The following is a 25,568-nucleotide window of genomic DNA, read 5'->3' as shown; positions in this document are numbered from 1 at the left end:
ATCACTGTTGGACAACTCCTCGATGTAAGGGCATATTTATCCCTACGGTGTTTTGGTGATTGATGACAATGCATTTGCGGACTAATTGGGTGCTTTGAGTTCTTTCAGATATTCATCCTTCGGCACGAAACGATTATTTCCCCTTGGCGCTCTACTCAAGACGGTGTAGCTTCCTTCGTGACTTTGTTGGTGGACTAAGTTTCGTAGTAGTCACCGTACTATCAAGAGGGGATCTGCTTCGGTATGGTTTGGGTGGAATCAACACGTACACGTTCTTCTCTCACCCACCGTTTCTTTCCGTCTCTCTGGTGCTCCTCTTTTCTCCTCTGTGCGTGTTTTCCTGGACCCAGCGGTAGTACCGCGGGCCACAACGGTAGTACCGCTGAGACTCACTAAGCGGCAGTACCGCTCCTCGGAGCGGTAGTACCGCTTTATGGCCTCAGCAGCAGTACCGCTGCGGCTCCGTGTTCCTACCGCCTCGACTCGAGTGCGCATTTTCTCGTGTCGGGTTTTATGGCACTAGCTGCAGTATAGCGGTAGTACGGCTGAAGCTCAGCAAGCGGTAGTACCGCTCCTCCGAGCGGTAGTACCGCTGGATGGCCTCAGCCGCAGTACCGCTCTGGCTCCGTGCTCCTACTGCCTCGACTCGAGTGCGCATTTTCTCGTGACGGGTTTTACGGTACTAGCTACAGTAGTAGTGGCGGTAGTGCTTCTTGCGAGCGGTAGTACCGCCCTGCCTCCGCGGTAGTACCGCTCTGGGTCCCAGCCCCAGCCTCTTCTCTTCTAGCGCGGCAGTACCGCTGAGGTGGAGCGGTAGTACCGCTTATGAGCGGTAGTACCACCCTGCCCCCGCGGTAGTACCGCTCTCTGCGGGGCTGAGTGGGGGATAACGGTTGGATTGTTCCCCCCACTATAAAAGGGTGTCTTCTTCCCCCCCCTTTGACCTACCTCTTCCACCATTAAAGCTCCATTATTGCTCCAAGCTCCATTTTCGCCCGATCTCACTCCCTAGCCAACCAAACTTGTTGATTTGCTCGGGAGTGGTTGAGAAGGCCCCGATCTACACTTCCACCGAGAGATTTTTGATTCCCCCACTCATCCTTAGCGGATCTTGTTACTCTTGGGTGTTTGAGCACCCTAGACGGTTGAGGTCACCTCGGAGCCATATTCCATTGTGGTGAAGCTTCGTGGTCTTGTTGGGAGCCTCCGATTAAGTTGTGGAGTTTGCCCCAACCTTGTTTGTAAAGGTTCGGTCGCCGCCTTCAAGGGCACCAATAGTGGAATCACGGCATCTCGCATTGTGTGAGGGCGTGAGGAGAATACGGTGGCCCTAGTGGCTTCTTGGGGAGCATTGTGCCTCCACACCGCTCCAACGGAGACGTACTTCCCCTCAAAAGGAAGGAACTTCGGTAACACATCCTCGTCTTCACCGGATCCACTCTTGGTTATCTCTTACCTTTACTTGTGCAAGCTCTTTAGTGTTTGTTCCCTTGCTTGCTTGTGTGCTTGTTGTTGTTGCATCATATAGGTTGTTCACCTAGTTGCACATCTAGACAACCTACTTTGATGCAAAGATTAATTTGGTAAAGAAAAGCTAAAAATTGGTAGTTGCCTATTCACCCCCCCCTCTAGTCAACCATATCGATCCTTTCAATTGGTATCAGAGCCTCGTCTCTTTATTAAGGACTTTACCGTCCAAAGAGTATGGTTGATACCATAGACGGAGCGGAGGAACACTCCGATGTGAATCCTATCTCGTCTATGGGCGATGGGGGAACTTCGGTCTCTCGTGAGGAGTTCAATGTAGCCTTGGAGACATTGAAAACCTCCATGACGACCGAAGTTGAAAACATGTTTACTAAATTTCTTGAGGGGCTTAAACTATCCACCGCACCGTTGAAAGTGGGGGATCCCACCAACAAGGTGTCGGATGCTATCCCTGACAAGGGGGAAGCTAGTAGTGAAAAAACTCCTTCTTCTAGTGGCAAGAATGGCACCGGCATCTTTGCCCATGTGGAACCACCACTTGTGTATGGTGGACCGGTTCCTTCTACTCATTTGAATCATGCCGGTCCTCCTCCTAAGATTATGAAAAATGAGGATTTTGATTCTTGGGTTTACCGCTTTAAACGTCATTTAAATCATGTGAACACTAATCTTTGGAGAATCATTGAAGAAGGTTTCTACCCACATGATCCAAGCAACTTCACTCCTCGAGAAGCCGCGGACAATCAGTTCAATGAGAATGCTCTCTTCATCATTCAAGATGCAATTCCACCCGAAGACCTACCTCATCTTCGTCCCTACGCCTTGGCCAAAGATGCATGGCATTGTGTCGTGTCTCTCTACCGGGGAAGCGCAAGCATTCAACGCTCCAACTATTAAGTGGTACAAGATGAGGCCGATGAGTTTGCAATGAAGGAAGATGAAGAACCTCGTGAGCTTTATCGGAGAGTCACCAAACTCGCGGTCTCGCTACGAGATCACGGGAGCAAGGACACGGATGACAATTGGATCAAGCGCAAATTCCTCAAGGCAATGATGCCCTACCACAATGCCATGTCCTCCGTCATTCGCCAAAGACCGGACTTCCACACTTTGACCTCAAGCGAGGTGTTGGATGAGTTTGTGGCCATGAACATTTTGGACAAGACCGCCGACAATGCGGTGCTCCGTTCTCAACGGGGAAATAAGCCTAACCTTGCTTTGAAGGCCAAGCTCATCGTGGAAGAAGAAGAAGAGGAAGAGGAGGAGAGCAACCCCGAAGATACAAAGTATGCATATCATGAACACATGGCACTTGCTTCAAGGCAATTTTGGAGCAAGAAAAACTCGAGGAACAACTTTAGCAAAAACACCTCGAGTGGCACGAGGGGCAAGCAACGTGTAAGGACTTGCTACAATTGCGGCAACGTGAGTCATTTCGTTGCGGAATGCCCGTATGAGAAGAGGGAAGACAATGGTGGCAAACTCATCCGAAAGGACAAGGCCAAGTCGTTCCCCAACAAGAACAACTTCACCAAGAAGACTCCTCCCAAGGCCTTGGTTGTGCAAGAAGAGTACAATGAGGATAATGACGATGATGAAGATGATGAGTCGGTTGCCATGGCCTCCGTCGCCATTGCCACAACGTCATGAGTGTCTCTCTTCGACTCACCTAACGAGAGCATCAACGCCAAGTGCCTCATGGCGAAAGCCACCAACAAGGTAACCTCCAATATCAAAACTACCATCATTAATCATCCTTCCCCATCGGAGAGCATTAATGAAGTTGAGGGAGCTAATGTGGAGACTAACGAGTTTGAGGCCTTTATGGGAAAACTCAAGGGAAAATCCAAGAAGCACTTTGTTGCTCTCTTGGAACAACTTGGTGAGGCCAATGACATGATCGAGGCTCACGAAGACACCATCTCAAAGATGGAAGGGCATAGTCGTGACTATGCCGATGAGATTTCAGATCTTTCCAATGCTCTTGAGGAAGAGCGTGGTCTTCATTTGGCTCTTGAGGAGTCATACAACGTTGATCATGCTAAGTTAGAGAAAGATTATGATCATGCCCTCGTTGTTTCTCGTGTGCTAAATTCCGAGAAGGCCAAACTCGGAGTTGATCTTGCTAGACTCAAAGAGGAGTTTGATATACTTGACAAGGCCCACAAGGCCTTGAAGGGTATTCACGCTAGTCTCAAGGAGTCTCATGATCAACTCCAAGTGAAGCTAACTAAGGAGAAAGCAACTTTTCCTCATATGGTTTTAATTGATAATGCAAATGCTACTAACCCGTGTTGTGAGCATATACATCTTGTTGAGGAAAATGCTAAGTTGAAGGAGCAACTTGAGAGAGGCCTTGCGACTTGCATACAAGGCAAAAAGAACCTCAATGATCTCTTGATCAACCAAAAGGGAGATGTGGCGAAGGAAGGGGTTGGGTACGTCCCCGACTCCAAAAACAAGAAGAATAATGACAAGACCAAACGTCCTCCTCCCCTCATGCAAACCTTTGTGAGGGCGGGAGAAAGTGTCCCCGAGGAGAAGAAGAAGAACAAAGTCAAGAAGGGCAATGTCACCTCACCCAACAAAGCCGGCGATTTTAATCCTTCTTATGTGTTGTGTCGTGCTAGTGATGGGCATGTTTATGCCAAATTTGTTGGTCCTCTTCATGAGCACATTGAATGGTCTATTTGGGTTCCTAAGACCCTTGTTACTAACATCAAAGGACCCATTACAAAATGGGTACCTAAAACCAAGCATTGATCTCTTGTAGGTGTTTGCTTCCGGTGGTGGATCATGGTTGCTCGATAGCGGAGCTACAAATCATATGACCGGAAGCAAGGACTTGGTGGTGGACGTGCACAAGGTTCCATCTATGCCCACCAATGTCGAGTGGGGTGACGCCTCATCTTCTAAGGTATTGGGACTTGGCAAGGTGGTCATCTCTCATGATCTCACGATCGAGAAGGTCATGCTTGTTGAGTCCCTTGCATACAATTTACTTTCCGTACGTCAACTTGAAATCATGGGCTTTGCCACTTTCTTTGATATCGATACGTGGCCCTCTTGTGGAGCAAGACTCTTAAAGTAGCCTTTGTTGGGCATGTCGAGAACGGTCTACATGTGATTAACTTTTCGGAGCGACCCACTAAGACCACGACATGCCTAATGGCTAAAGTTGATGTGGGATGGCTTTGGCATCGCCGTTTAGCCCATGTCAATATGAGATCTTTGCAAAGTCTCCTAAAGGGGGACCATGTCCGTGGACTAACGAATGTTAGTTTTGCTAAAGATCGTGCTTGCAGTGCCTGTATCGAAGGAAAGCTACATGAGAAGGCTCACCCTCCCACGACCATCATTTATTCAAAGAGGCCTTTGGAGCTCCTTCACATGGATCTCTTTGGGCCTCCATCCTTCGATAGTCTTGGAGGTAGAAAGTATTGCTTGGTGATTGTGGATGACTACTCAAGGTACACGTGGGTTTATTTCTTCAAGAGGAAGAGCGAGACCCAACAAACCATCATTGACTTTGCCAATGAAGCACAACGTCAACACAATGCAAAGATCTTGACAATAAGAAGTGACAACGGCACCGAGTTCAAGAACTACACCTTGGATGAATTTCTTAGTGATGAGGGAATCAAGCATCAATATTCCGCACCATACACCCCTCAACAAAACGGTGTTGCGGAGAGGAAGAACCAGACGTTGATGGATGCGGCAAGGACCATGATGGCGGAGTTCAAGTCTCCGTACAACTTTTGGGCCGAAGCCATCAACACCGCGTGTCATGCATCAAATCGGCTCTACCTCCGCAAGGGTTTGAACAAGATCCCTTATGAGATACTCACCGGTAACAAGCCCAACCTCAAGTACTTCCGGGTATTCGGGTGTAAGTGTTTCATTCTCAAGAAAGGTGTTCGGTTGTCTAAATTTGAGGCTAGAGCTTATGAGGGCATATTTGTTGGTTATGCTACAAACTCTCATGCTTACCGTGTCCTCAATAAATCCACGGGACTTATTGAGGAGACGTGTAACGTGGAGTTTGATGAGAATAACGGCTCCCAAGCGGAGCAAAGTGGCACTTGTGATGTAGGTGATGAAATTCCTCCTCAAGCCATAAGAAGAATGGGTGTTGGTTTCATCCTACCCATTGAGGAACCCCTTGTGGCCGAAGGAGAAGGACAATGCTCCACTCAAGTGGAGCCATCACCAACCCAAGGCCCACACGCTTCCGAAGAACAAAGTGAAGGCCCTCAACCTCATGAACAAGACCTAGGGCAAGATCATACTCAAGACGGTGTTGACACACCAAGTGATGCTCAAGGTCAAGTTCTCTCCCCCGAGCAAGTTCAAGACCAAGAACAAGTTCTTCACGACGCTCAAGATGATCAAGTAACCGCTCCTCAACTCACCACCGAGGAGGAATTAGAGCGTCGTGCCGCCAAAGTTGCTTCCAAGCTCTCCACCAAGGATCATCTCATGACGAATGTGCTTGGAAGCTTAAGAAAGGGGGTAAGCACTCGTAGACAATTAGCAAATTATTGTGAGCATCACGCGTTTGTCTCTTGTGTGGAACCTCACAAGGTCTATGAGGAGCTCGAAGATCCGGATTGGCTCAATGCCATGCATGAAGAACTCAACAACTTCGAGCGCAACAAAGTGTGGAGATTGGTGCCAAGGCCAACGGAGAACCACAATGTCATTGGAACCAAGTGGATATTCAAGAACAAGCAAGATGCCCATGGGATTATCATTCGCAACAAGGCTCGTTTGGTAGCACAAGGCTACTCCCAAGTCGAGGGTATCGACTACGGTGAAACCTTTGCTCCCGTTGCTCGTCTTGAATCCATTCGCATGTTGATTGCATATGCTTCTCATCATAACTTTAAGCTACATCAAATGGATGTGAAGAGTGCTTTTCTTAATGGTCCCATTAATGAATTGGTGTACGTCAAGCAACCCCCCCGGGTTCGAGGATCCCTACTTTCCCGATCATGTGTATCAACTCGATAAGGCACTCTATGGCCTTAAACAAGCCCCACGTGCGTGGTATGACCACCTTACCGAGTTGTTACAAGACCGTGGGTTTGAAGTTGGGATAATCGACCCCACTCTTTTTACTAAGAAGGTCAAAGGGGAGTTGTTTCTGTGCCAATTATATGTTGATGATATTATCTTTGGTTCTCCTAACAAAGCTTTCAATGAAGAATTTGCCGCTCTCGTGACCTCAAAGTTCGAGATGTCCTCCATGGGGGAGTTGAAGTTATTTCTAGGGTTCGAAGTGAAGCAAAGAAGAGAAGGAACCTTCATCAATCAATCCAAATACACTCAAAACATGCTCAAGAGATTCAAGCTAAGTGACGTCAAGCCGGCTTCCACCCCAATGCCCACCAAGTGCCAACTTGATCTAGATCCCAATGGTAAAGTGGTGGATCAAAAGGTATACCGTTCCATGATTGGATCCTTGCTTTACCTTTGTGCATCTAGACCGGACATCATGTTGAGTGTGGGAATTTGTGCACGGTTTCAAGCCGCACCTAAGGAAAGTCACTATGTGGCCGTCAAACGAATCTTTCGATATTTGGCTCATACCCCAAACTTTGGCTTATGGTACCCAAGAGGATCAAACTTCAAGCTTGTAGGGTACTCGGATTCCGATTGGGCGGGAGACAAAGTGGATAGGAAGTCCAGTTCCGGAGGATGCCAATTCCTTGGTTGCTTGTTGGTAAGTTGGTCTTCCAAAAAGCAAAGTTGTGTGTCTCTCTCGTCCATCGAAGCGGAGTATGTTGCGGCCGGTAGTTGTTGTGCACAACTCTTATGGATGAGGCAAACTTTAAAGGATTACGGTGTCACTTGTGACAAAGTGCCTCTTTGGTGTGACAATGAAAGTGCCATCAAGATTTCTCTCAACCCGGTGCAACACTTCAAGATGAAGCATATTGAGATTCGGTATCACTTCATCCGGGATCACATTAGGCGAGGAGAGATCGAGCTCAACTACGTCAACACTCATGACAACCTTGCAGATATTTTCACGAAGCCCTTGGATGAAGCAAGATTTCGCGAGTTAAGGCATGAGCTAAATATCATTGATTCGAGCAATGTTGCTTGAACCCGTGCACACCCCACCGCGCTCCATTTGTTGTCTAGTTTAGGTGTAGGCATGGACATAGGGGGAGTGTTGTTCTCTCAATGAACTCTCCCTCCCCCCATTATGCATAAATTGATCAAGTCTTTCACTTTAGCCATTGTTGATGGCACGTGTGCTCAAAAGACGAGTTTTGGTCATGGGCCCAAGGTTAAAATCTTCGCGGCGCCATACCTCTTGACTCAAACATAGGTGGCTTCGGCCACCGCCCTCTCTTGAAGAGAGGTTTCTTGGCCTCTTGCTGATGTGTTCTTTTGCTTTTCGTTGCGGGTTTTCTGTTTTTTTTGAGCTAAGCCATGTAGTCCAGTTGCCGCGGTGTGCTGGGCGGTACTGCCGCTGCTGGCGAGCGGTACTACCGCTGATAAGCGGTACTACTGCTGGTGATGGACGGTACTACCGTGGTAAGCGGTACTACCGCCACACCAGTGCGGAACTACCGCTTATGAGCGGTACTACCGCTCCCCAGTGCGGTACTACCACTGCGGGGCGGGGCCAGGGGTTTTTTTATCGGGGCAGGGGGAGGTTTCTTCTCCCCCATACCCATTCGCTCGCCCCCTCGTGCCTCTCCCTCTCTCCAGCACTGTTCCACCGCGGAAGGGCTCCGGTGGATCTCCTCCTCCGGGGCGTTCCTCTCCATTTCCTTCGGTGGAGTCAATCCCCACCTCGTCCTCTTGCCATGGATGCCGGTATTGCCCACGTTCCTTCTCTCTTTTGGTCTTGCTTTTAGATCTTGTGCTTAGGGGCAATGGTGGTTGCATCTCTAGATTTTTGGCTAAATCTAGGCTTGAGTTGGTTGGAGAAGGCAACTAGATCATCTAGATTGATGTTTGGTAGGAATATTTTTGAATTTGGTAGGCCGGTAGTGCCGGATCTGTCCACGGTAGTAGGAAATCACTGTTTCACCGCCTCGCGCTTTGAAACTGCTGTGTATCCGCCTCAAGCCGTACTACTGCTCCCTTTGGAGTGGTACTACCGCTTGGCCTAGGGCGGTACTAGCACTCCCTTTGGGGCGGTACTACCGCGGGCAGGTCACCGTACTACCGCTGCATGCCAATTTCCATCATTCTCCTACCTTCCCTTGATATTTTTATTGTGTTTGTTGGCTTATGCTCGTTTCTTCTGGTTGTTTTGCCTCCTTTTGTGTTTGGCTCCAGGTGATGACATTTCCGAGCAGCAAGGTCGCCGTATCAACCCCGGGCGTGCCACCTCCAAGCGCTACCGGACCTCAGAGCCTGCCGGTGGTTCCTCGAGCACCCAACCGCCTCCAGCAAGTGCTTCTGCAACTGTTCCTCCACCTCCTCAGCAATCGAAGCGAGCCGCCAACAAGCCAAAAGGGAAGGCTGTGACTGAGATGAACAGCAAGGAGTTTTGGGAGAAGCGTCGCCGCAACCCCTATACGGTGGACCAAGAACCCACTTTGGTCAACCGTCCGTTCTGGAACCGTTTTCAGTTTGCCATCTACTTTGATGTGATCAAGGCCAAGAAGAATCTCTATGTTGATGTTCGCTCCATTGACACCGATGCTATGGAGAAGGATCCAGAGTACTTTGGAGAAGCCTTTCAGATGTGCACACAGCTGAACATTCTCAGAATCATGCAGTTCAACAAGGATTTCGATGCGGATTTGTTGGCTCAATTCTATGCCACCGTCCATCTTGGAACAGATAGCGACAGGACTCTGACTTGGATGACCAATGGCAAGCGGCTTTTTGTCACGTGGCGGGCGTTCATGGAGTTACTTGATGTGGTGGATAACGGGCTTGAGACTCCTGTCGGTTTCCGTCCTCACCGCCATGTTACTTCCACCCACAAGCAAGCTCTTTGGCCCTACTGCACTGTGAAGGTTCACCCTGTCACTGAGAAGAAGACCTACGAGCTGTGTCCGTATCTGGACATTCTTCATCGCATATTCCGTGAGACTCTCTTCCCTCGCATTGGGAATCTGGATCAGGTTCACTCCTACCTCGTGGACATGCTCCTTTTCTGTCAGCATGAGAAGGAAGCAAACACTGGAGAGAGCCTGGATATCTCTCATGTCATGTGGTCTGAACTTGTATCTGCCGTGTCTGAGCGCAAGTGTCCTATCTATGGTCCCTTCATCATGAGGCTCATTGAGAGGGCCTGGGCACAGACTTATCCCAGAGTGCTGCTAGAAACTGGAGAGTTGGTGTCACATGAGATCAAGAGTCTGAGGAAGAAGGATAACTGGTCAGCGCCTCACACAGGTACTGCTGCCACGAGGGGCCCGTCTGCTGCTGCTGCTGCCATGGGAACTGTGGGTGAGGCTGCTCCTGATGCCCACGATGAGGACGTTAGCCACTCCAGTGCAGAACCATCTTGGGCCCAGAAGCTCAAGCGCAAGATGAAGAAGCTCTTCTGCATGGAGTCCCATGGTCAATACATGACTCATGTGGCTGAGAAGAATGCCAGGACGTGCCACAAGGAGATCATGCGTCAGTTGGGAGCCACAGTTGTCAGTGGGTCTGAGGGACAGATCACTGAAGAGGAGGACTGGATTCATCAGAACTGTCACTGGACCGACTCCGATGCCGAGCACTTTTCAACCCACGATGAAGATGCAGAGATGTGATGTTCAAGACCTTCCTCGCCCATCACCTGGAGTCGTAGTGTCCCTCTCAGCCCTTTTTGGTGTCTCGATGTCAAAGGGGGAGAGAGTTTAGGGATTTGTGTTTGTGAGTGTGTCTTTGTGTCGTTCGTTTGCTTTGCTTTCTCGTTGTTGGTTTTGTTTGGTTTTGTGCTTGTGAGACCTAAGTTCCAGACATATGGTGTAAGACATATGCTACCTTTGTTATCTTATCTATGTGTTATGCACCTCGGTATCTTATAGCTTGCATGCTTATCCTATCATATATGTTGTTCTCATACATCTTGCTTAGGTTGTTGGTCTCTAAAATATAGGGGGAGCCGTGATCCTAGTATGTGTGCCGTGCAGTCCAAAGCACTTATCTAGTGTGCACAACATCTAGGGGGAGCCTGTCTATTTTTTAGAGGCGTGGGTTCTCTTGCATTCTATGTCATTACTCTTTTCTGTGCAAATCCCGTATTGTCATCAATCCACCAAAAAGGGGGAGATTGTAAGGGCATATTTATCCCTACGGTGTTTTGGTGATTGATGACAATGCATTTGCGGACTAATTGGGTGCTTTGAGTTCTTTCAGATATTCATCCTTCGGCACGAAACGATTATTTCCCCTCGGCGCTCTACTCAAGACGGTGTAGCTTCCTTCGTGACTTTGTTGGTGGACTAAGTTTCGTAGTAGTCACCGTACTATCAAGAGGGGATCTGCTTCGGTATGGTTTGGGTGGAATCAACACGTACACGTTCTTCTCTCACCCACCGTTTCTTTCCGTCTCTCTGGTGCTCCTCTTTTCTCCTCTGTGCGTGTTTTCCTGGACCCAGCGGTAGTACCGCGGGCCACAGCGGTAGTACCGCTGAGACTCACTAAGCGGCAGTACCGCTCCTTGGAGCGGTAGTACCGCTTTATGGCCTCAGCAGCAGTACCGCCGCGGCTCCGTGTTCCTACCGCCTCGACTCGAGTGCGCATTTTCTCATGTCGGGTTTTACGGCACTAGCTGCAGTATAGCGGTAGTACGGCTGAAGCTCAGCAAGCGGTAGTACCGCTCCTCCGAGCGGTAGTACCGCTGGATGGCCTCAGCCGCAGTACCGCTCTGGCTCCGTGCTCCTACCTCCTCGACTCGAGTGCGCATTTTCTCGTGTCGGGTTTTACGGTACTAGCTGCAGTAGTAGTGGCGGTAGTGCTGCTTGCGAGCGGTAGTACCGCCCTGCCTCCGCGGTAGTACCGCTCTGGGTCCCAGCCCCAGCCTCTTCTCTTCTAGCGCGGCAGTACTGCTGAGGTGGAGCGGTAGTACCGCTTATGAGCGGTAGTACCGCCCTGCCCCCGCGGTAGTACCGCTCTCTGCGGGGCTGAGTGGGGGGTAACGGTTGGATTGTTCCCCCCACTATAAAAGGGTGTCTTCTTCCCCCCCTTTGACCTACCTCTTCCACCATTAAAGCTCCATTATTGCTCCAAGCTCCATTTTCGCCCGATCTCACTCCCTAGCCAACCAAACTTGTTGATTTGCTCGGAAGTGGTTGAGAAGGCCCCGATCTACACTTCCACCGAGAGATTTTTGATTCCCCCACTCATCCTTAGCGGATCTTGTTACTCTTGGGTGTTTGAGCACCCTAGACGGTTGAGGTCACCTCGGAGCCATATTCCATTGTGGTGAAGCTTCGTGGTCTTGTTGGGAGCCTCCGATTAAGTTGTGGAGTTTGCCCCAACCTTGTTTGTAAAGGTTCGGTCGCCGCCTTCAAGGGCACCAATAGTGGAATCACGGCATCTCGCATTGTGTGAGGGCGTGAGGAGAATACGGTGGCCCTAGTGGCTTCTTGGGGAGCATTGTGCCTCCACACCGCTCCAACGGAGACGTACTTCCCCTCAAAAGGAAGGAACTTCGGTAACACATCCTCGTCTTCACCGGATCCACTCTTGGTTATCTCTTACCTTTACTTGTGCAAGCTCTTTAGTGTTTGTTCCCTTGCTTGCTTGTGTGCTTGTTGTTGTTGCATCATATAGGTTGTTCACCTAGTTGCACATCTAGACAACCTACTTTGATGCAAAGATTAATTTGGTAAAGAAAAGCTAAAAATTGGTAGTTGCCTATTCACCCCCCCTCTAGTCAACCATATCGATCCTTTCACTCGAGATCGAGCCCATGCCTGTGCTTACAGAGGAGGAAATAAAACGGAAATATGTCCGGGGCGAACCTTTGGTCAAGCCAGACGAGGTCAAGAAGCTCCCAACGAGAATGTATGAATTGCATCAATGGTACATGGACATTACCAAGAGTTCCAATCGAGAGTCCTTCATGGTGGAAGTCAAGAAGGATCATTACTACCATCAGAAAGCTGTGGCCGTTGAGTATAATGAACTGTTTCAGTTATACAATCAAGACGCACTCGACAAATCTATTGTCAGTTGCTATTGTCTGTAAGTGATTTCTTTCTGTAATTTAAGTCTCAAGCTAGCTGTAGTGATCCTTTTGATCAATCATTACCTGCAATTATCCTCACTATATTCTTTTCTGTGGTATTATGCAGGATGAAGATGTATGAAATGAAAAAAGGTGGACGCTATGGCATTAGGTTCATTGACCCAAACACCGTTAATGAATACACATGGAGAATAGATGCATATCATGAAAAGCATGTAGAGGACAGCATGCTAGAGTTCTTGAAGCGCCTCAAATACAATGAAGATATACTACTTCCTTACAACTTCCAGTGAGTCACATTATCTTGTACTACAAATTCTCTGTTTTTGCCTACTAGCTAGCTACATGTTTTTGCTTACATTTGCCCGCTTAATTAAGACATGCAAACGTGTGTGCATGCAGATTTCACTGGATCTTGTGTATCATTAAAGTTGATGCCGAAACAGTTGAAATACTGGACTCACTACTCAAAGCAAATACTGACTATAACATCTTGTTTGGGATAGTCAACAGGTAATTTCAATCATTATTAACTATATATCTCAGCCTATTTAGTTCGTCATTTCATGATATGAACTATTTAATAACCCCTTTATTCATTTTCTTTGTCGGCGGGCAGGGCTTGGGCAAGGTTCATCAGCGTCACTCCAGGCGAATGGAAACAAAAGCTGAAATGGTTTCGACCTAAGGTAAGTAATTAAGTAGTACTAGCTAGCTAGCTAGCTGCCATCTCTTTAATTATCATGCTTGATTAATTATTATCTGATCAAATTTCATTCTCGTAAAGGCCCTGAAGCAGGCGCAGTGGACTGATCTGTGTGCATACTGCGTTTGCGAGAACATTCGCATGATGGCGTCCGAAAGGAGCAGATCTCAAAGACAGGAATGAGCACGTTCGTCAGAACACTATTCACAATTTTTACACCATTATCGATATCTAGTCACACAGCTAATACACATGCATATTGATCTCCTTCTTAACAGTTCAAAGAGGTGCGGGACAAGCTCCTAGAAACGGAGCGCGTACAAGCACTTCAAGAGGAAATAGCGGGATTTTTTCTCGACCAGGTCATAGATCCGAAGGAAGAATACCATTACCTGCTACCGCCCCCATGAACCACTTCCAATTGTCACCGTGCTCCGAAGGCACCAGTTAGGCTAATGCCACTGGCTCCGAAGGCAACATGTAGGAGAAATTGTATATAGCTATACATGTGTGTATGTGTGAATTAATATGGTGGTTTGTGAGACATTTGATGATATATATATGATTGGTTCTACTAGAAATTCTATTTATATATATGCATATAAATGTACAATGTGTAGTATCGTAAAATACCAGCAAACGAAAAAGAATTAAATGGAAAACACAAAATTAAATGAAAAAGAAATCATAAAACCAAAAAAACCTCAAACCTTGTAGTACCGGCTGGTGTTACCAACCGGTACTAAAGGGCTCCCGACCCCCGGAGCTGGCTCGTGCCACGTGGTTGCCCTTTAGCACTGGTTCGTGCTGAACCGGTACTAAAGGGGGGGCGTTTAGTGCCCACACTTTAGTGCCGGTTATGGAACCGGCACTAAAGGGCCTTACGAACCGGTGCTATTGCCCGGTTCTGCACTAGTGTATCTTGACGAATATTTAAGCATGGCCAGGCCGATCTATGAATCATGGCCCAAATGCATGATATCATTCACCCGGCCAAATCCCATTGTCTAAACAAATAAATGAAAAAGAAACCTGGCCACATCCCATCACCTTACTTACCACCCCTAAAAGATGCTAATAGCAACAAAGCAAAGAAGAGAAGCTTGGCTAGAAGGGACAGCAGGAACTTCGAACATACAGCAAGAAAAGGGTTCTTGGAAGTCCATATGGCATGTCAGCGTCCCTGGGAAAATAAGGATGTTCCTCTGGAGACTGGGGAGGCACGCATTACATGACTACTTCAAGTTCATGCGTTTTGTGCGGTGCACATGATTGCTGGAGGCACTCTCTTCTGGACTGCTCTATGTCCAGGTGCATCTGGGCACTAGCGGATGCGGAGTTAGCGGACTAGTTGAGGGAATCAAGCGAGCTGAGCGCTAAACAGTGGCTGTTCTCATTACTACACTCGTTATCGCACGAAGTTTTTGTGAAACTGGCAGTAACACTTTGGGCAACGTGGACAGCGAGGAGAAAGGCAATTCACGAAGGCATCTTCTAGAGCCCTCACGCGACACACGCATTCATCAACCGCTACCTGGTTGAGCTGGAAATAGTTAAGGAGAATCAGCATGTAACGTCGAGAAGAGCAATACCCCGGACAGCAGCAACGGACAGTGCAAGGCCAAAGGCTCCGCCGGCCGGATTCATCAAAATCCATGTCGATGCAGGGGTATCTAAACGCCATGGAAGAGGGGCGGCAGTGGCTGTATGCCGCGATGACTGGGGAAACTACTTGGGAAGCTCAGCATTGGTGGTTGAAGGAATGCAGGACGCGGCGATTCTTGAATGTATGGCATGCAGAGAAGCTTTAGCACTAGCCGAGGATTTATCAGTTCAGAATCTGATCGTGGCGTCAGACGCAAAACAAGTGGTGCAAGCTATATCTAGCAACAGCAGGGGTCCTTATGGCATGGTTATCTCAGAAATCAAGTCTAAAATTTTGAGTTTGAACTGTCAGATAGTTTTTGAAGGGCGCCGGTTTAACGGAGATGCTCATAGTTTAGCTAAATTTTCGCTTTCCTTAGCTCGGGGCGCCACCTGTGGCTTATTAACCCCCATAACCCTCTTTGTATCCTACAAAGTGTGGTTTTCGATGAATGAATAAAGTCCTTCATCCCTAAAAAAAACCACCCCTAAAAAAACACTTACCGCCGCCGCCTCCCTCTCGCCTTCCCCTTCCCTCCCGAATCCTCTCTTGCATCTTCAGCGAATCCAGCTTCCACCCCCGGTCGTCCTGACTGCCAGAGGTAAGCTTCGATCCCACATGCTCGTCTGCCGTATGTAAATTTGTGGATTGGAGTGGAAGGGGCTTCTACGATTCATCTTTTGTGTTAAAAAATTCTGATCTTGTGTTCTGTTTTCTTTTGTGTGATTTGGAAGGAAGGACAAGATGCGGCGGCGGTTCATCAATCTGGTGATGAAGGATTACGCCGTCGACGGCTCCTACTGGCTGAGCCGCATGAGGCCCCAGGAAAACCTCTTCTACGCCTCCACGGCGGAAGCCATGACGGCGCAGGCGCAGCAGGCCAGGAAGGACAAGATCAATGCGATGCTGCCGTTCGGGAGCACCCTGGAGCTGCCCCCACCGGCGGCCAGATTCAAGTCATCCTGCACGGACTGCCTGACGCTCGACTTCATGCCTTTCTACGGGCGAGACAGCCCCAGCGAGGGCAGGATCGTCGCGCTCGACTCGACCGGGCACACCGTCCTCTACGACGCCGACGCCGACCCTTGCTCTGTCGAGGCGCTGCCCCGCGTTAACTCGTCTAACTGGCGAACTCCCATCTCCCTGTGCGTCACCGGCGCCAACGCCAACGCGGCAGCTCGGGACTCCGGCGGCTCCGACGTGCTCTACGGCATCAACATGTTCAATTCGAGCGACTTCGAGGTACTCGTCCACTGCAACCCCTCTGACTCTAAGTTTGGGAGGATCGATGGAGCTAAAGCTTGGCATTGGCTCAAGCTCCCGTCGGCGCCCTACCTTGATAATCCTGGTCAGGATCACACCATCCATTCCTACACGCTGCTCGAGGACGGCAAAACCATCTGCTTCTCCTCACTTCCTGACAATGGCTTTGGCACCTACTGCTTCGACACGTCCGGCCATGAGTGGACCAAGGCCGGCCGCTGGGCGCTGCCCTTCATCGGCCGTGCCTGGCACGTCCCTGAGCTCGGCAACCTCTGGTTCGGCTTCAGCGGCAGCAACCCAAACAACATCTGTGCTATTGACCTCTACTCTCTCGACGGTCCTCCCAAGGTGCTGCACGAGTGGCGAGGCTCCAACACTCCCAGGAACTGGATGCTGGTTAACAGCACCATGGTTTACCTCGGGGGCAACAGGTTTTGCGTCGTCAGGTTCTTCGGCGTTTACAATGGACCCCCGGACAGGAACGATGAGCCGACTGACACGGTTTCTATCATCACCGGTCTGGAGATTGTCAAGGGACAAACGAGTGAAACCGTGCTGCGGATGGTCAAGCACAAGAGCAGAACTTACGTCTTCGAAGGCTGTGGCATTGAGTGTGTGTTCTAATTAACTCTTGCGTCCTTCGTTCGGTTTCAACACTCTAGTTGGTTACAGTGGTTTCAACTGTTCTGTCCACCATGTATCATTGTGTCTTAGTTAACTATTATGTTTGTTAGGAAGAAAGTAATTAGTTTGAGTATGGCCTGTAGTCCATAACTAGTTTTGCCTCTGGCCAGATTGAACTGACCCTAATTATCTTTCCCATCGAGGATTCAGCTTGCAAGCATCCTAATCTTATGCTGTCCTAATCACTCAGTATTCATTGCTTATTAGAAGCTGCTGAGGCTTCCCCGCAAAAAAAAAAAAGAAGCTGCTGAGGCTCTCCAAAATTTAGGTGCTGACTTTTGTTAGTCTGCTCTTTCTGTCCAGAAGTTCTGAATCCAATCTTCATGCACAGCGCTGGAGATGCCTTGCCTTGCTCTTGTGTTTTGCTTTTCAAATTCTTATTCTTAGAGGCTTGGATTTGATCCTGTGGACCCACGATTCGCTCGAAAATCAAAACGCCCTGCTTTCTGGCTGGTACGATATCTGCAGTTTTTCAAAGGGACTCTACTTGCGGCGGGGGACGAACGCTTATCCGAGACGGCGACAGACTCTCGTTCTTGTCCATCGATATAAATAAACTCGCACGTGAACGTGCAAAGTCCAAACCACGGAGCCGCACAAGCACGCACATCCCGCTGCCTTGCAAGTATGGACCCCGGCCAACACGACGATGCGCCGCCGAACCTCACGAGCTACTGCGCGGTATGCAAGCAGCCGCTGGTGTCGGTGATGGCCGTGACGTGTTCCGGTTCCACGTGCATGGTCCGTGTGGGCGTATGTGGAACACATTATCCACCGGTCGTCGACAAGGAGGCCCACGGCAGGCACGGCGACGGCGGCGATCCGATCGTGGACCAGGAAGCCGGCGGCACCGCCGGCGATCACGGGTTACCGCCGCCCGCCTCCAAGGAGGGCGGTGTGGGCGAGCAGTGGTACCACGGGGACACGGCGCTGCACGTCCATGACGAGCAGGAACGCCAAGAGGAGAAGAAAGCACGGCCGCGTTATGTTCTATGGGTGTGTGCACCAATTCTTGATCCTTTTCTTTTAATTTCTGTTCCTGCTTGTTTTCCCTCATCAAATTCTAAGAGGACACATAACTCGAATGCAATATAAGATTATAATTTTTTACCACGTGACACGCAATGCAAGCAAGCAAAACTTAATGAAAAAAATGGCTTCCTAAGTAGTATAGCTTTAGTAATATTTTATATTTTCTCATGCAGCATGCCGGCCCTTATCTTTTTTTTTTACCTTTGTTTTGCAGACTTTTTTTGTTCTATTTTACGGTCTAAGCATTTGGTGGGGAACACTTATCGGCTCTTCTATTGCTGGTGCAATGAAGGGCGGCAAGGCAATGAAAGTACTAGCATACGCGTTGGGCATGTGTATACCAATTTCGGCAGTAAGTGTGTGCTGGTGTCCTTTCGCGTGTTTTGGTATTGTGCTCTAAAATTCTTAGAAAATGTAGGTGATGTTAGTTTCCATCTGTTGACAATATGTTTTCAAATTCTATTTCGAAATAGAGAATTACCGATGGAAATCAATTATGGCAGCTTTTGGATTTAAATTTCAATTGAAATAAATTGTTATCTCATAGTACTCTAGCATATAGAATCTTATCTGAACATCTTAAGCAAAATATCTTGTTAACATCCTAGTTACTACCTGATTTTCTGGATGCCATTTCTAGACCAGGGATAGAGTAGAAATTTCGCAGTGTTTCAGTTTGGGCCCCGGTAGATTTCGTTGGAAGCGGAAGGTTCTCGCGCTGAAATTAAATTTTGTATTCAGCTCGATAGTTGGTTTTGTATCAAGGAGTTTTGGGAGGACGTTAATTTCCCCACGTGAGCGTCTTGCACGCTGGCGTACGTTCTTCCAGTGCAAGGGTGTTCCTCTGATGCATCTAGCAGCCGAGGTCGCGGTAGACATCACCAGAATCATCCTCAAGAGTGCAATCGCACCAATGGATGCCAACATTGTGCATCCTCCTCATTAGGGCCCATGCATCGCAACATCCGAGTTCGACCATGTCAAGAGCCCCAGCCATATCCCCTAGTTGGTCTGCCTCGTGTCCTTGTTGGCGTCCATCGGGAGATCTGCAACCAATCATACAACCAATCACACAACCAATCACGCAAACAGTCGTGTCTAACTCTCCTGCGCCACCTCGCGGGAGATTAGAAAGGGTTCAAACATTTCGCTCCCTAACAAGTGGACCATCATACCCTCTGTGTTAGGCAAATCTCAACCATCGGTGGGATGTTGTAGGCTGCTAGGAAGGGTGCGAAAAAATCCTACCCTCTCGACTGCCAGTAGGATTCCAATATCCTACGGTACCAACAAAGATAAAATTACAAACCTTTTGACACTCATTGGGTTTTCTTGTTCAACATTGTCATTAAAAGTTTGGACATACAAGAAGCCAAGATGTCCAAACCCGAGTTCACTTGCGCCAACCATCATTAGTCGTTCTACGACCAGTTCTGTTTTTATTGTGGTGGCTTTTACGTCGAGGCCGACGACCAGTTCTGTTCAAAGAATGGGTTCATGTTTTTGTCCCAAGGAACGATTCAAGAATATGTACGTACTTTTCAAAATTCCGTGCCTTTTCAAAGTCAGGTCGCCGACTACCTGTGGCCGTTGGGATATATATTTCCAAGCGCTGAACGGCCATCTGGTGGAGTTCCGGACCGATGACCGATCCATGATTCTACGCAGCGCATGTCTCATGTGTATGGCTATGGCATGCATGATGGTTTGATCATACCCCTCACCATCCCAGTCCATCTGTCACCCCTCGCATGCCCATGACGCCTTGCAAATCACTCACGCGGCTCGAGTCACGTCATGCTCGATCGTGACGATGCAGATCACGGAACCAATGCAAGGCGGATTTGGGATGAAATGGTGGACATGGACGTGCACCATATGCTTGCATCGCCGTCGTGCTGCGAGACACCAGGCGCGTTCCTCCGGGAGCTCGCCGGTGCCCGTGCCAGTGTGGTGGTGCCACTGCCATGCATGGGTGACGACTAGCCCGGCTACCCGCCAATGGGACTGTGTCCGCGGTCACCGTTGTGTTTGCAGGAGGAGAAAGCGATGGCACGATTGTCTAACACTCTTACGACGCGTATGGTTTGTCTATGGTAACGTATTCAGCTTTGTATTCAGACTGCACTGTATTAGATGGTGTATTGAGTGAACACGTCTTCTGTTTGGTTGAATAAAGGTATGCATTCTAAATATAGTGCAGCGTTTGGTTGACCCATGTATTGGGATTACACAATATAGCATTAGTACATGGCTGACACGTCCATGTCATATATCATAGGTAACAGATTTTTTTTGATGGATCTTAATAGATAAATATTTGAACAAATTCAAGCTAACTCCATAAATGGGGTCATCAGCAAAAAATGTATTAACACATGCATAATTAATAGCCAACAAAATAGATCATTTTCTCATTGTTGAAAAGTAGCAATAACATTTTTCATGTGATATCCATCTGGTACCACATCAGCTCATCATCACCACAAGTACCAGCAGTCCCTCATCTTCTAATTGCATTATCCACATCATCAGCTCCTCATCACCACCAGTAGCAGCAGATCCTTATCTTCTAATTGCATCATCTAGCACATCATTGGACCAACAAAAATTTGTCATTTCTCTAAACAAGACATGTTGTAGTTCTGAAGAATTGCAAATGTAGAAGCTTTGCATATATGATTTGCCATGAAAAACAAATCTTGAATGCCCCAGATCTAAGAAGGATATTATAATAGCAAGTTGGATTTCATCTGTTCATGACAACACACATGAAATCTGCCTAACAATAAACAATAAAAACTGAAATGGCAGTGTTGGACATTTCTGACATAAATCAATGTGCATGGCCTAGTTATTGGAATATATACAAGCAAGTTCAGTCGCATCACATGGGATTTGTTCGACAAAGGTATGACATATAACAGTTTAGTATTGCTCAGACTATTCTTTTTAAGAGAGAAAGAACAAGATAACAGCACATAACTATCACTTAACATCGGAACAAGATAATAGTGCATGAATTTAACTTACCAAGCGTTTTCTTAACATACTCCCTTCTCAGATTCTGCGGGAGTGCAAGCATCATATGCATTTCTTCTGGAGCTTTGGCAAATATGCTGGCAGCATTCACGATTTCAGTCCCATTGAATCCAAGCCTTGATAATTCATTGATAGCTTTCTCTTTAAACTTCAGTCTAGGATCTTCCTCCATTGCTTTCTCTTGGGCAATAGCTTCGCGTTCCATTGTTGCTGCCATTTGGCCAACATTCTGAGTGACACTCTTCAGCTGGCTGTTTACATCTCCAAACATGGTGAGAAAAGGATCCGTTGATTCTGACCTACGAGACCCGTTACCTTTCTTTCTGTTCTTAGAGTTTGTAGAATCAGCGGTGACATGGCTGTCAACAGACCGTCTAGGTGTCTCTCTTGACGTTCTGTCATCTTCCTCTTCATCACTCATCTCATCCTCGATGACAATCTCATTCTGCAAATTTGTTATAGCTTCGCCAAAACCTTCCGCACCCTCCCCAGTAGCTATATCTTTGCTATAAATTGCAGCCAACTTATCAAAATAAGGGAACGGCACACCATACAAGCCCTTGGCCTCATTGTGAAGCTGCAAAATACAATAAGCACGGAAATCATATTTTTGGTTAACTCTACTACAACCATAATCAATAGATAAAATATTGTTCAAGAAGTTCCATACGTTCTCAGTTTTCTAGGTCATGCGGTGCGACAACTTACAAGGTAAAGAAAAATCATGCAGTGAACCAGAAAAAGCACTTTCTCCAATCTATATCTATGAAATAATGTGACTGGAAGGGAAAGGAGGTACCCAATAGGACCTCACTTCTAGTAGAAGTAGTAATACAAGAGATGTCAGCTGGATAATCCATATGGCCACAAGTAGAAAATGTAATGCAAAAGTAATAGGCATCTGGAGTTATATACCTTACAATGTTCCTCGTATGATTGCTTTTCACACTGGATCATTTTCCTATTCTCATCCCAAGAAAACCCACTTCTTTTAAGCATAACTTCAATTGCTCCATACTTGGTCCTAAAGTATCTCACCCTTGACTCAATGTGTGGGGCAGCACTAAGACCACAACCAGGTACCTTTTCAGCCAACCTACTTTCCAGCACTGAGGAATACCCATTCTTGAAACCATTATCACCTTTCCACCGTGGATCCAATGACAGATCATAGAGAGCACTGACTAGCTCATCGTCCTCCATTGTTGTCCACTTTCTTTTGTTTTCCCCCTGCCACGTGCAACACTTGAGCTATCCATGTTGTCCATACCTACAAAATGCACAAGTTAAATTAGTTCATGAGATATTCAGATTTCTATAATTAAAACAAGCATATATGTACATCTGCAATCATCCACCGAAACACAAACCTTAGTGGCCTCTAGCTCTATAGCTATTATACATCCCTTGAGAAAGAGTATTCCGGAAATTAGTCCACTCATTAGATGTTGATATATGAGTGATAAATTCAGGTTCATCGTTCTCTCCCTCCAAGATTTCCATGTTATCTTGCATCATCCCATCCTCACCAGCGAGTGGATCCTCAGCCATATTTTGTAAAATCAGATTGTGTAATAGAGCGCATGCCATTATAATCCGGCAATGAGTTTTGATAGGAAAATATGATGGAGACCTCAAAATCGCCCACCGGCCCTTGAGTCTTCCAAAGCATCTCTCAATAATATTTCTAGCTCTAGCGTGCAGCATATTATAATATTCCTCTGTGCTGCGTGGTGGGTTTTGTGCAGTCCAACCACCTAAGTGGTACCTTTGACCTCGATAAGGAGCTAAAAATCCATTTGCATTTGTGTAGCCAGCATCAACAAGGTAGTATTGTCCTTGAGGGACTCGAAACCCATCCAACCTCGAAATAGCATCTCTAAGAACACGACCATCATGTGCCGAACCCTCCCAGCCAGGTAATATATAAATAAACTGCATGTCGGGTGCACATACACCCAAAACATTTGTATCAATATCAGCCAGCCTTGACCTATACCTCCCTCTTAGATTAGCTGGGACGGTAACCTTGACGTGTGTACCATCTAATGCGCCCAAACAATTCTACAACATGAACATCATGAGTGATATTAGTGTGTTATACTACTAATCAGATTATATCATCTGACCGACACTAAAATTTTCATGCAGAGATAATTTACCTTGAAATACTTCCAATTATTATCTGTGCAATCTTCAGGTATAGGCTCTGGTTTCTTAAGTAGTAGGTTGTGCAGCTTCAAAACAGCCAGCAAACATTTATTGAAATTTCTGCTTATCGTCTCACCACTTCGATAAAATAACTTCTTGATTGTTCTATTTTTTAGATGGTGTGATATTATGTAGAGAAATGTAGCCACTATCTCTTCCAGCGATGTGTTCCTTGTGCCCTCTAGACCACCAGTAACTCTAACCATCTCACATAATTTGTGGAATGTCCTCCTGTCCATGCGAAGCTCCTGTATGCAAGCTACATCACTCTCGCCAATGAGTTGGTACAAATGTGCGGCTCTAAGTTCTCTATTTCTAATCCTCTTTTCTATCTTCCACAACCTCCTTTTATAGACTAGTGCAAATAATAACCATATATAATAGTACATAAGCATGATGCTAATCGAAATATTCCTAAATGCTAAATTCCTTCGTCGAGATCTCGTGGTGGCCAAAGGAAGACGAGCCATAATGCTGAAAATAAAAATGCAGCACAAAATTATAAATATTGTGTATCTTGAAGTCATATGAGTATATATAAATATATATATGAGTATAGTACAATATATTCCTTAGCTCATGAAATTACTCTCAGCAAAACAAAGGGCACAAGAATTCTGAAGCGTCAAATTCTGCTTAAATAGCAAGCAACCTATATGAGTACAGTACAGTACATCATATATATTTTTCGATAATAAGGGGTCAAACCCCCCCGGCTCCAATCAATTAAGAAAGAAACCAAACGAGTACCAGAGTTTTAACAACCAGCCTCACCACAGGGCAAGTGCAAAGCTATAGAGATGAAAAGAAAAGACAGCTCCAAACATGTTTCTTTTGCAACCTAACAAACTAAAACAGGATACATCACACACTCTCACTGAGGCCACAACAGCGGTGCAGTACAGCATATGTGATCCACAAGAAACTGTAGAATCAAATTATTCTTTAAATAACAAGCAGCCTCTTCCCTATCAAGGGCATGCATGACTCATATTATTCATATTATCTCCTCCATAGATATTCTCTTATAGTATCACCCTCGCAAAACAAAAGGGCACAAGAAAATCTAGGTAATGCAGTAAGCATCAGATTTACAGTGAGGTAGTACAGTACAATACAATGTGAGCAATCCATGCAATTCTCAAGCATCAAATTCTGATTGAACAACAAGCAGCCTATATAAGCACAGAACAATGCAGTGTGATCCAATACAACTACTTTATTTATCTATATCCAACAGAGAAAAGGATCTGACCACCTCATTTGTTGGGGACAACAAATCACAGTATGACGAGGAAGCAAAAATTACTAATTCCACCAAAGAATCCCTCAAAATATTCCAGTCATGCGCACATTCATGAACAGTACCCAAATCTCAACTGGTTTACTAAGTCTGAAGCCCTAACCAGAGTACAGTTCGGCCAAAACGCTTGGATCTTCCAGTTCGGAGAAAGGAAACGATAGATCCGGGCACTAGAGCACGAGAAGAAGAGGAGGGAGGGAAGAGGGGAGGTGGCGCACCGTGGTTCTTGTCGAAGATGCCGATCCAGGGAAGGTTCGCGTCGAGGAAAGAAAGGGGACCAGCTGTTTGGGGCGGAGCTTGGAGAGGTCCGGCTTTGGATCTTGCGGCGGAGGAGTGAGAGGCCGGCGTTCCTACTCCGACGGCGAGGGGAGGTCGTGGCGGCGACGGGGAGAGCTCATGGTGGAGGCGAGGTCGGGACGAGCGGAGGAAGGGAAAGTGGATCTGATTACGGAGACGAGCGTTTTATGTTTTCACTCGGTGTGCCCTGTTTTCGGTTTTCCGAAGCGACGTATCCGATTACACGGCAACGGAAACCGGCCCAGCCGAACCAAACGCCCGTAACGTTTTCGGGAAGCGATGTAATCGGGAGGCGGTGCGAAATTGGCGAACCAAACGCGTCAATAAATCGGTATCTCTTTAAGCACCAGTGCTTATCTGTAGATGGCAGCCCTTTAGTTAGACGTCTCTTCTGTAGAAATAGGCACGTGTGCTTGCTTTAACACCACAGAACCTTACTATTCAGCGCCTTTAGCGCCGCGGAAGCCAACTGACACTCACTGCGGCGCCTTTTGGGCCAGCTCACGAATGCGAGTTGGTCCCTCGCTTGGGTCGCTCCAGCCATCAGTTTGTTTTCTTCACAAGGACATGGTTTGACTATTGATATAACCCTGCTAACTGGCTTGTTACCATTGACCGTTTGAAAAAGTTCATGAATTTGAAAAGTTCACAGTTAGAAAAAAGCTTATAGAAATGCAAAAAGTTTGCGAATTTAATATTCAATCATGTATTAAAAAGATTGTGAATTAAA

The 25,568-nt window shown here is 47.1% G+C and overlaps 4 protein-coding genes across 4 annotated transcripts; 2 read left to right on the top strand and 2 right to left on the bottom strand.

Annotated features, from left to right (window-relative positions):
* The first annotated feature begins 15,744 nt into the window (after nucleotides 1-15,744).
* Nucleotides 15,745-17,106, top strand: LOC125541124 (uncharacterized). Its single transcript, XM_048704600.2, has one exon. It carries the CDS (start codon nucleotides 15,751-15,753, stop codon nucleotides 16,891-16,893), a length of 1,143 nt encoding a protein of 380 aa, XP_048560557.1. The 5' UTR covers nucleotides 15,745-15,750; the 3' UTR covers nucleotides 16,894-17,106.
* A 450-nt stretch (nucleotides 17,107-17,556) lies between these two features.
* LOC147984034 (uncharacterized) lies at nucleotides 17,557-18,385 on the top strand. The gene is made up of 3 exons (XM_087539669.1): nucleotides 17,557-17,951; nucleotides 18,022-18,079; nucleotides 18,200-18,385. The coding sequence occupies exons 1-3, from the start codon at nucleotides 17,581-17,583 to the stop codon at nucleotides 18,383-18,385; spliced, it is 615 nt and encodes a 204-aa protein (XP_087395795.1). The 5' UTR covers nucleotides 17,557-17,580.
* Nucleotides 18,386-18,987: 602 nt separating this feature from the next.
* Nucleotides 18,988-24,999, bottom strand: LOC125535175 (uncharacterized). The gene is made up of 4 exons (XM_087540956.1): nucleotides 24,760-24,999; nucleotides 21,943-22,297; nucleotides 21,019-21,604; nucleotides 18,988-19,031 (listed from the first exon to the last, which is right to left on the bottom strand). Exons 2-4 carry the CDS (start codon nucleotides 22,228-22,230, stop codon nucleotides 18,988-18,990), a joined length of 918 nt encoding a protein of 305 aa, XP_087397082.1. The 5' UTR covers nucleotides 22,231-22,297; nucleotides 24,760-24,999.
* On the bottom strand, nucleotides 22,279-23,477 carry LOC147984033 (uncharacterized). The gene is made up of 3 exons (XM_087540955.1): nucleotides 23,190-23,477; nucleotides 22,796-23,091; nucleotides 22,279-22,297 (listed from the first exon to the last, which is right to left on the bottom strand). Exons 1-3 carry the CDS (start codon nucleotides 23,475-23,477, stop codon nucleotides 22,279-22,281), a joined length of 603 nt encoding a protein of 200 aa, XP_087397081.1.
* Nucleotides 25,000-25,568: the final 569 nt, after the last annotated feature.

This window comes from Triticum urartu, chromosome 2A (genome assembly GCF_056163025.1).
Source record: "Triticum urartu cultivar PI428250 chromosome 2A, HENAU_Tu73, whole genome shotgun sequence".
NCBI classification, from domain to species: domain Eukaryota; kingdom Viridiplantae; phylum Streptophyta; class Magnoliopsida; order Poales; family Poaceae; genus Triticum; species Triticum urartu.
This window is presented reverse-complemented; position numbering and strand designations above follow the sequence as displayed.